An 11,671-nucleotide genomic window follows, 5' to 3' on the forward strand; every position below is an offset into this window, starting at 1 on the left:
TCCAACATAATGAAATTTTTTTGATTTAAAATAAAAAATTACTGGTACTTTCAGCAACATTCTGTTGTGAAAATTAAAAGCAATTAGTCCAACAAAAAAACTGCTAAAACCTGCATTTATTATTATTATTATCAAATTTAAATACCATAATAAAAATATAATTTGTAGCCAAAGTTATTAAGAGCCACTGTGGAAGGTACAAAAAGCCTCAGGCTGCAGACGATTGGCTTAAGGAGTATGAAAGTTTATGCAACAAGGTTATTTTTCCACGTAATGTGATGATCATGTTTTTAATGGTACTGACAAAAATAAGCTTAGAAATGTTGTGATGGGTTAATGCATTTCAGCTCTTTGTGCCTGTGTGTGTGTGTGTGTTGGGGGGGGGGGGGGGGTGGTAATGAAGGGTATTAACAGCTTACTTGTCTCTACATTTCTGCAGAGCTTCATCAGCTAAGAGCTTCAGGTTGATCAGCTTATCGCCTCGATAGAAACCGTCTGAGGAGAGGAGACACAAAGGTTGGATTATTGTTCAGACCAGAAGACGAGAAACTTTAAACTCCAGCTGCAAATTTCCCGTCATTTCAAGGCACTTTTACAGTCAGTTCTGTCGAATTACCCAGAGCGATTAGATAAAAATGTTCCACTCTAAGGAAACCCAGCAAGTTGCATTGAGTCATTCGCTTTGCAGCAATCCCTCATACTGAGCATGCATGAGGCGACAGTGGAGAGGAAAACTCCCCTTAAACAGGGAGGAGAACCTCCAGCAGAACCAGAACCAGGCTGAGTTCTGCCACAACGAAGCGTTTCTAACCAGCTTGTAAGCAGAAAGGCAAACATGCCATATTGTGTGTAATGCCAGGTACTGGTGGGGTTAACTGGGTTGTTATAAATAGCCTGAATGATGCTTTGATCTCATGTGATGCCCGTTTAAAAGGTTTAACTTTTCTGTATCCTGGTAAATAGATTTTTGGATACACTCAATGTTGTTTTTTTCCTCCCCTACGGTGCCCGGCTAAACTCAGCCAGGCACCAACTCAGCTTTCTATGCCATAGAAAGAAGCCCGAGCGGCTCTGTTGAGTCCTCACAGACCAGCTTATGCACGAAGATATGAGAACCCTATTTTTTGCACTATAAATCGGATTTATTTAGATTTTTTTTTTTTAAATCCAAGGCTAAAAACCAATGTTTAATATGTTAAGGCAATTTATTCAACAGGCTGAATAACATGAAACATACCTGGGAGATAAAATGGAGTAAATCAGCATAACAAGCCAGCAACTGCAATCGGGAAGGTTACGCTGAAAATTGTTAAACTTACGCTGAAATCAGACCGTTAGCATAGCGTTGCTACATGCTAAGCTAACAGTGTGACACGTTTTTGACAGTAACATAGAAAGGGCGTTATAGCTATTGAACGTGCGTCAGCAAAGCTGTAAACCTAACGGACAAAATAAGCTAACGCTAGCTCTTATTAGCGTCAGACCAGCCCAATGCAGGGTTCTGACGCGGTGTGGGTTCCCCTTTCAAGCTGTACCACATCTTTGTTGTTTCAATAAATTTTCAAGCGGTACAGGAGCAGCATATAGTTTTCACAAGCCTAGAGCGCCCTCTTGTGGTTATAGACGGTAATGTTTACTCCTTGTATTCATGGTGGTCCGTATGAATTACCATTAAAAACGTTTTATACTGCCAGGACAGACAGTCTTAAAAAAAATTTACAAGATTCGGCAGCCATTCTTGGACCATCTTGCTCAATTTTATTGGGATCTTGAACAATTTTGAGACTCATAATGAGCCATTCACCTCTTCCTTGATAAATTCTGTTTTGATTTAAAGTACCAGTGATGCAACAGTACATGTCATTATCTTGAGTAATACGCCCTGTACTTCTTTGTTGTTTTGTGTCTGTTTATCTATTTGTTTTTCTCCCCTTTTCTTTTCTTATTATATAGACATGTGTTACTCCTAATTTATGTTCCATTGTACTAAACCACTTGGAAAACGCTTAATAAACATATTGTTAAAAAAAAAAAACATTTTATATGTCACACCTGACTATAAGTCGCAGGATTGGCCAAACTATTAAAAAAGTGTGACTTATAGTCTGAAAAATACAGTACGTATGATTCAAAGTCAGCCCAGTAACCTGCTGGATTAGGCTTCACTAATCTGACTAATAAGACTTTGACTACTGGCTCAGAATCAGCACTTCAGCCGGCTGCTGCTCAGCTCCTCCAGGTCTCAGCGCTCTGCGGCAGCCGACCAGAACCTCTGCATGTTCTGGCCCAAACCGAGGAAGCTTTGAACCGTTCTCTTTAAAAAGGTGAAACTGACCTGCAGTGACGAGCAGCGAGCACTGAGAGTCGATGATCCTCTCACACAGAGACTCAGAAGAGAAACCTGCAAACTGGAAGATGGCGCGTTTACGAGCACGTTCTACTACGGCAACACACGAGGCAGAACTTCACACGTTACGTTCTCCAACTCACCACTATGGAGTGAACGGCTCCGATACGGACACAGGCCAACATGGCGACCACCAGCTCCACCACCATGGGCATGTAGATGGACACGCGGTCGCCCTTTTTCACGCCTGCACACAAGAACAGACACGCAGGCCAGGAGTGGTGATTATTCGCTTATTCTGACACAACTCTAGACTTTCCCCCAGAGGAAAAACTTGGAGCATTCAGCTATTTTAGCTTATTTTAAAAGTACAAACATCAACGTTCACCGAGGATTTAAAACACAAGTTGGACGGACGGACAGAGAAAAGTGTGGAAATACAAATATTATCCATATTCTTTGCAATAAACCCAGACCTGAAAAGTCTTTCCAGTTGCAGCTTCCTATATAAACAGAGCAGAATCAGACTTTTCATTATAAGGGGCGCACCGGTCTCTACCGCTTAGGGAAACTCAAAGATTTTAGAGTTTACTGCAGGATTTTGGTAATTCAAGATGCCAGTTCATACAAAAATGGTCTGTTTTTGTTGAGGAACCACTTTGAACATTTGTTACACTGCAAAGAGGAAACTAAAAGTTTGTAAAATTTTCTTGAAATTAGTGTATTTTTCCTTGATTTGGGCATGTAAATAATACTATTTGCCAATGGAATAAGATATTTGCACTTAAAATAGGAACAATTGATCTCCACCATCTTATTTCAAGTGCCGGATATCTAATTATCTTATTTTAGGCATCAAAATATTCATTCCATTGGCAAATAATCCACTAATTTCAAGAAACTTTTACTAATTTTTAGTTCCCTTTTTGCAGTGTACAGAGGCTAAAGAAACAGTTACGCTGATGAAACGAGGCACTTTCATAATCTGTGAGCATGCAAATGGTTTTAGTACATTTCATCACCTGTGGGTGTATATGAGGCTCTGTGCGGATGTCTAAACTAATGTGGCAACTCCACCGCATGAGCAACAGCCGTTAAAAAAGGAGCAGAAATTATAAGAGAGTCGGTTTGAAGAAGTAAGTTTCTGCCAACACTATGATCACGTGTTTATAAATAATTTATTGGAAATTTATTGGAAAGGGGGGAAAAAAAAAACTCAACAAATGTTTATAATGGAGGCCAAAAAAGTTAACTACTGCAAACAGATCAACACAAATAGCTACTTTGTGTCGTTTGGAGACTAGAATGGAGCAAAAAAAAACAAAACAAAATAAATTAAAACAGGGGTTCCTCAGGGCTAACGTCTCGGGACGCTTTTATTCAACATCTACAGACATCATGTAGCTCAGATAAAAGAGGATTACGTCTCTTACCTCATGTATGCTGATGACACAAAGTCACTTAGTGAGTGTCGATAAAGCCGGTGAGGACCAGCATCGTCTGCAGCTCAGTGCAGAAAATATAAAAGCCATTGATTTTTATTGCAAATATGTTAGAAATCAGCGTTGAATTAAACCCCACAAGGCAAAATTTTATATGTTTTACCAGGAAGCTGGGAGCGAGTATGGATCGGACTATGCTGCATATCTGAAATGCAAACGATTTAATAATCCATGTAATACAGAGTTACAGGGTTTATGTTTAGTCTTCTCGTTAAAGTACTCTCAGGAATGTTTAATGTTTTATTAGATCTTCTGGATTAACTGTCTGGAGTTTGATTTTGCCAAATAGATGACAGAGTTGCTGCCACATGTAACTGATCGTGGTGCACCGCCCCGCCAAAATAAAAGCCACCGCACCTTCAGAATTATGTTTCTTTTTAAAACATATGGTAAAACAATGTAAAGCATGATATATATTTACCTTATATTATGTATAGTGTATATTAACACACTTATACTAACCACAATCCCAGTTTAAATTTAAATATCCTGAAACATTAAAATGTACTTTATTTTGAAAAACAAACACCGCCTGCTCTTTCCCGTGAAGCAGCTAGTGGCTACCGCAGTCCGGCGTTGCCCTTTTAGTGTCTTTGTTTCTATATTTAGTGACTTTTTTTTAATCTCTTATAGCAATTTTCTTTTAAACCCGACAAGCAGGAAGCAACTTTTTTTTGTTTTAATGGCAACTTTAGCGAAAGCACCAGTCGTTCTGGAGTCGCTGTATTGAGGCAGCAGCCAGAGCTGCAATGAGTGTTCCTACTTCCCTCAGCGCTGTCTCACAGGCACACCACAGTCACCTCGTCACGTAAATGTAGTTTTTAATGCATCTTTTTTTGTCTCTGAAACAATTCCCTGAATTACATTCACACACAGCTTCACTTATTAATCTCGTTCACTTCATATCTGTCTTTTTGGCACAGCCTGGGTCATAAATGTATGACAAATATGCTTGAACAAAAACACCACCACGGTTTAAAAAAATAAACCCTGGATGAATCTTCATGGATTACAGAGTAAACGGGACTTACCCAGGGATTTTAGGACATTAGCGAACTGGCAGACCCTCTGCAGCAGCTCTCCGTAGGTCACTGTCAACTCATCACCCGGTTCGTTGCCTTCCCTGGAATAAGGCACAATCTGTCGTCAAATATCCGACTGGTTACTTTTCCTGTTTCTTACAAAAATAAAGGATCAACAAAGAATCATGAAAATTAGAATCACTGAGAATATTAGTCTTGATGTAGCTTTTTCCTAAAGGGAAATTGCTGTCAGTTTTCTTTACAAGCAACCTACAAAACCAACAAATGTAGTGTCCGTCAGGCCTGGGCGATATGGACCACATATAATATCTCAATGTTTTTAGGCCGAATGCCGATAAGCGTTAATTATCTCCATATCTTTTTCTTTTCGTAAAGATATTTCCGAATCAAAGCTTCACCCAAATGTACGTTTTTTTTTTTAACAAGTAGATGTAGTTAAATATGAGAAAAGGCTGAAAAATTACCTACTGAAACACATAAAAGTATAATCCTAACGAAAGATAGACCATGTTGATATGAACAATATATTCTCCTCATATCTCTTTTAAAAACATCTCCATATTCTTAAAATCTCGATATATTGCCCAGCCTTACCGTCCCTTACTTTTAAATTAATTCTCATCTCCAGCTATTTAAAGCGAGGTTTAGGCATATTTGGTCTAACAACAAAAACATCAACAAACTAAAACCTGGTCTTGATGTTTGATTTTCTGCTATTTAGTTTAGAAAAAGCAACAAACTTGAAAATTAGAAACACGTAACATTTTGTGCTTGATCGAAACAAAAACAAACAAAAAAAAAAAATCAAAAAAAAAAAAAAAATCACCTTTTCCATTTAATACAGCTCTATGTTGGTCCATACAGCAGATTAGACTTAAAAAAGGGGGAACTTTACAAACAGCAAATATTAAATGGGGAACAAACAGGATCAGACTACAGGTTCCCTCCAGAACACCGGACTGGTCCGTCACCGTGGCAACAGATGCTGAGGTGATCTCTGTACGGTAAAAAGCAGTTCCAGTGTCTCGGTGGCTGGTTCTGGAGGGACGGTGGGATAAATCCAGGTTGGCTAGACAGACCGTAGCTTGGTCTGCAGCACCGAGGGAGCGGTTTATTATAAAAAGGCACATTAAGTATTTATCCGAAGTATGCAGTATCTATCCACACTGCAAAGAAGGGAACTAAAAGTAAATAAAATCTTGTTGAAATTAGTGTATTTTTCCTTGATTCGAGCAGCTAAATAAGACCATTTGCCAATGGAATAAGATTTTTGCACTTAAAATAAGAACAATTCATCTTTGTCTTTTTTCAAGGTAAAAATACTAATTCCACTGGCAAAGTATTTAGTTGCTCAAATCAAGGAAAACTATACTGATTTCAAGAAAATTTTACTTACTTTTAGTTCCCTTTCTGTACTCCTTCCCTCCACGTCCTCAGCTCTCTATCCGTCTCTGTCAGGAGGACAGAATAGCTGGACTACACTGCCCTGTTTCTAACATAAGGTTAAAATAAACGTAACTTTTATATTGAATTAACTTACTAGGTTTATTGTTGCTAGCGTGTACTCCAGGGTGCCTTACATGAATGCACTTCTAGTTTAGACATTACAGTCAGGCAGTCTTGTAGACAGCTCAGGGGTCCTATCAGGTATTGACACAGTGTACCGTAATGCTCCTAATATCCATTAAGCGGGGCGGCTTCGTTGCTAACCGAAGTCGTACTTTTTAACAGATTTTTGAGCGCATTGTACCACATAAAATCAGTCAGTGAGCTCAACGGTGATCATAGATAAGATGCACCATCAGTTTTTGAAAAGATTTATAGATTTTAAGTGCGCCTTATAGTCTGAAAAGTACGGTAGGTCAAAGGCAAAAACTCTTTATTTACTGGTTTTACTGCATTCTCATCCTCAGCTGAGGTCCCAAAAGAACCAGATCCAAGGAGATAAAATGAGCCTCGGCCATAAACTGGTGAGACTCTCTGATCTGAAAATGATTTTTAGAAATAAAATGACTTCCTAGATGATTATTAAATCTATTTTTTTTGTACTCCGATTAAAAAAACAACATCAGAGGTTTCAACGTTGAGATCCTAAATAAAAGGAAACCACCGTGTCGTATAGCTTTAAAGCTTCGACAGGAGCCAATTAAAGCGCAGACTCAGAGCTTTCCACTAACCAGAAGAAGGCGATTCTATCACCAAGTTTCTTGTCGTGGACGTTGCGGTCGAGCAGGTTGTAGCAGATGTTTGTTGTGGCTCCTTCCATGCACTTGATGAAGATTTCTCCTTTGGTGACATCGAAGTTGTACTCCAGGAAGCGGCCGGTGTGTTTGGTCTTCCAGAAGAAGTCTTTAGCGATGGCGCCCCAGAACTCTGGCGGACGGAAACAGGGTGATTAGAGAAAGGCTCGTCTGTGATTCTGCATAAATCGACATTAAAGCAAGAAAACATGATAATTACTCGGTACAGAACCACAGGACAGATGGACTTACTGCTCTGGTTTCCATTTTTAACATGTTAGCTAAACAACCTGTTTGAAAAGTCCAATATTGCTCGTAAAGACATCAATAATTGTGTTTTTATCTTTTGCAAAGATGCTCAACCTGAACTTTCATGGTGACACAAGAGGTGAAACAGGTCAGTTTCCTGGATAACTGAAACACGATGTCGTTAAAGGTCGTTTTTAAATTTATATTTCAAAAAAGTACCTCAGTGATTTAGCGGGCCACGTCTGGACATTTGATACGAGGACCTAATACTACCACTATTACTTTATTTATTAAGCACGTTAGAAAAACGTGATTGTTGATTCAAGAGAATCGGCTTCATCTTTGCCAGCTGCCTAAGGTGATAAAAACTGGACTTGACCAGATCATTATCTATTTTAAATCGGTTCTGCCTTAAGTGAGGCGCCCAAATCAACAGAAGATGGTTCATAAGAGCTGCTGAGACAAAACATCACCAGTTTTCTTGTCATTTAAGGTTAGAACATTTAAAGCCATCCACGCTTTAATGTCTTCAAGACACAATATTAGGGGGTTGATCGAAGAGGCTCCTTTTATTAGTGGCACGTAAATCTGACTGTCGTCAGGATAGAAATGAAAGGAGATCCCATGTTTCCTGAGTATTGGAAGCAGATTTATTTATCTCCTTTCATTTAATTATCATGCAAATGTGCTAATACTGTTTTTTTAAAGGTCATTTTAACATGTCAAGTACTAAAAATAAAAATATTTGTATATATGGCTTTCTTTTTGCCCAGTGATGGGACTAAGATACATAACATATACATATTTAGAGGTAAAAAAATATTTTACCAGACTCCTCTAATGCTTCAGGGGTCAGTTTCATGCATCGTGTGAGAACATCTTCTTCCATAGATATTTTTTCTGTACTTGTGACGTTTACTGAACAGTAATTTCACAGGGAAGAGGAAGAGGAGAGAAGAGTAAGACGTGCAGCACACCTTGCCGAGCAACGATACAGCTGACATTCACCATCATTAGTGCAAACAAGCGTTTTATACCATTTGGAAGCAACTAGATGCCACTTAAAAACAACACTGTGGGCATAAGGTCGATAGAAAAGATAAAAACAAAGGAAGCAGGGCAGAGTTCTTTAGAAAGTCTTTTCACCTTTTATTATATTACTAAAGTTTAATGCTAGTATTCCTTAAATATACATGAACGTTTTTTTGGATATGGCACCAATCAACAAACATAGCTGAAAGGTTTGTAATGACTGAGCTGCATAAGAACAGAGCGTGGAAGTAAAGAAAATGTGTCTGGTCTGCTGGAATGATCCACTGAAGAAGGAAGTTTGTGGCCAACAGCCAACTGGACAATAAACTGGGTCAGAATTTAATCTCCTGCAGTTATCTGCTTCGTAAAAGTCTACACGCCATATCGTAACTTATGTTTATGCGTTACTGCCGACTGTAAACCAAACTGCCTTCTGTGGAGATAATAACGACACGCTGAACCTTGAAGCTCCAGCTGACCAGGAAATGAAATAAAACTCACATGAGACAAACTGCTTACGAGCAACACTTCAGACCTGATGGGAGACTTTCAAACAAGACAATTAAGCTAAGACAGTGGGTAGAAACAAACTTCGTCATTAGATGTTTTTGAATTTAGAAAAAAAAAGTATTTCATCATGAGAAAATGTAAAAGCAAGTAGGAAATGAAAAGTGACGGTCAGCAGACAGATGCAGCCTCACAGATGCTTCAGATGGATCCCAACAAACTCAATTTATTTGGCCCTCAGGAGCCAAAAAAGTGCATATAATTCCTTAAAGTAGAAGCATATATACTTTTAAATTGTATAAAGTAGCTAAAACAGTGCTTCCTACAGCAAATGTTGATATTTTTAAACTGTGTAGTAACAGCATCCTGCCACTAGAACACCTTAAAACAACCCAGAAATGTCCAAAAAGAGAGAAGTGATGCAGAAAGATGAGTGTAAAGTGTAACTGACCCCAATATCAACTTTTTTGCAGATAAACTGGGCCTAAGGGTGCTACTTTTATTGTACTTAAGTTTTTATATTTCTATGTGAGCTGAAATGAAATTATGAGATCAAAAGTGTCATCTATACACGAGCAACCGGCCTTTTAAGGACTTCATGATGCCAAAGTGGCCTAATGTTGAAATTAATCTGAAACCCCTGGACTACAGGGTAACATTACGGGTTTGCAAGAAGAACGGTGGAAAAACTGTAACAGCAAAATGAAGAATCCGGTGGTTCTCCAAAAAACACATCATCTAAGTTCCCTTCAGTTTATTGCCAATAAGATACGAGTCACTATTACTGGCCAAAAACAAAAAAAAATGATGTTCTATTTCCTTTTTTTTTGTTCATTTAAAGATAAATACTAAGCTTCCCTGTAACTTTATGGCAAATATTTCTACCGTGCTTCTACAGTGGACCCCACAGCAGCTACAGACTACATGGAACAGGACGAAAAGACTAAATGTTGGACAGATGTAGGGACATAAAATAGCACAGGGAGTAAAGTCTGTATATACGACCATTTTCCAATGAATTGTTTAGTTTTCCGTGCTTAACAATACTTGGATAAATATTTGGATCCAATTCCTTTCCCCAGACTCCAGAGGAGCTATGAATGGTGGTCTATAGCTCCTCTGGAGTATTGTGTCTATAAATGCAATAAATAAAGGTATTCCAGGTGAAACAAAGCAGAAAAAAAAACTGCAGCATGCTTTAGGTTTCAGGAGATTGAAAAACAAAATTCAGTAGTTGCAGCTCAATAAAAAAAGTTTACAGCTGGGAATGGATCATAACCCAACAGTCTGTGAATCAGAGCAAAAGCTGTTTGCATTGAAATGGAAGCTGAATTTAATCATTATTTTGCTCATGTTGTCACTTCTAGCTCCGCCTTGGATGTCTCAGGCTCCAGAAAATTGGGAAATTCCTGCAGAAACTCCAACCTTTCCCAACACAGAGAGAGATCCTGTGCAGCAACAGAGCAATGCGGATGTAGCGCTGGGTGTGGAGTTGCGACACTCCTGTCAACGTGTTATCTTTAACACCTCCTCAGGCAGGAAGAGATTTATCGCCATGTTCTGCTTTTTTTTTTTTTTTATAAAAAAAAAAAAAAAACCTCACCATCTGGGTTCTCTATAGATCTGATGTATTCCTCCTTGTATTTCTCAAAGCTGGGGATGTGGGACTCCTTCTTCAGGTTCTCTGGGCAGTGGAAGACGTCCTCCTTGGGGGCTTTGTCGGGAATCATGTCCGCTCCAGGGTTACTCCAGGCCAGCACAGGTCAAAGTGTGGACCGTTCGGCCTGATACTTCCACGGGGGGAAAAACCTCCACGGCAGGTGCGGACCCGGATCCAAGCAGCCTGCTCTGCTGCACTTTCATAGAAGCCAACTAAACTCGCGTCCCTGCCGTCTCTCAACTCGCCCTCCGACGAACTGTCAAATCTCGCGCGAATTCGCGGCTATTCGAACAAGCTGTCTGCAGATTTCATTCAGACTTCCTTATTTCGCAGGGTGACTTTTTTTTTTTTTTTTGCTTGTTTGTTTGTTTATTCAAACCTGATGCGCAGAATCCACGGACACCGACCCAAAACGTGCTGTTATGTCTGTAAAATAAAGTCCCGGTCAGCGGTGGCGTCTTCTCGCTCCCGGACGTAAAAAAACGTTTGACACCAGCTAAGCTAACAAGCTAAGCTAAGGAGAAAAACGTCAAGGTTCAGTTCATCCACCAAAAAGCCTTCTCTGAGTTAAACGAGCCTGGTTATGTTTGGTTAGCGGATTAAAAGCATGCTTTCACTCAGCACGGTGTTGTGCGACGGAAAAACAACGTTTTAGCCGCAGCGCTAACTCTTTGTGTTGTCTCTTCTTCGCTGTTTGTTGCAGGAGCGTGTTGGGCTGGTCGGTTTGGCCCACGGGTCAGAGCCAATCAGAGCGCAGGACGCGTTCACGTGCCCCATCTGAAAGCTCGGAATTTACAAAGCTTAACATTTTAACTCGTTAAATTCGAAACCAGTTAACGCGAGGCTTAATTATACACATTCCAAAGTTTTCGGTAGCATTTAATCCTCATTACCGTGTGTCGTTTTGTAAAAATAATAATAATATCGATGTTAATATTCCTAACGGCGTCATATCTGTGAAAGGGGCTAACGATGCGTTAAGGTCAACACAAAAGTGGAAGCATATCAGGTTTTGGCGTCACACCCAGTTTCGAGTCGCAAAACCAGTGTGGTAAACCAGTGCAGTCTGGTTAACCACAATGGAATAAGAA

The 11,671-nt window shown here is 39.5% G+C and overlaps 1 protein-coding gene across 3 annotated transcripts in view; it reads right to left on the reverse strand.

Moving 5' to 3' along the window:
- Window positions 1–11,314, reverse strand: part of acss2 (acyl-CoA synthetase short chain family member 2) — a 28,792-nt gene extending 17,478 nt beyond the window's left edge. For all 3 annotated transcript variants that reach the window (XM_021309291.2, XM_021309290.2, XM_012850077.3), the window contains exons 1-6: window positions 10,524–11,314; window positions 7,070–7,265; window positions 4,881–4,972; window positions 2,491–2,594; window positions 2,336–2,408; window positions 420–495 (exon numbers count right to left, since the gene is read on the reverse strand). In XM_021309291.2, coding sequence (XP_021164966.2) covers window positions 420–495; window positions 2,336–2,408; window positions 2,491–2,594; window positions 4,881–4,972; window positions 7,070–7,265; window positions 10,524–10,650 — 668 coding nt within the window. In that variant the 5' untranslated portion in view covers window positions 10,651–11,314. The remainder of the gene's footprint in view (window positions 1–419; window positions 496–2,335; window positions 2,409–2,490; window positions 2,595–4,880; window positions 4,973–7,069; window positions 7,266–10,523) is intronic.
- Window positions 11,315–11,671: the final 357 nt, after the last annotated feature.

Source organism: Fundulus heteroclitus, chromosome 1, assembly GCF_011125445.2.
Source record: "Fundulus heteroclitus isolate FHET01 chromosome 1, MU-UCD_Fhet_4.1, whole genome shotgun sequence".
In the NCBI taxonomy this organism is placed as follows: domain Eukaryota; kingdom Metazoa; phylum Chordata; class Actinopteri; order Cyprinodontiformes; family Fundulidae; genus Fundulus; species Fundulus heteroclitus.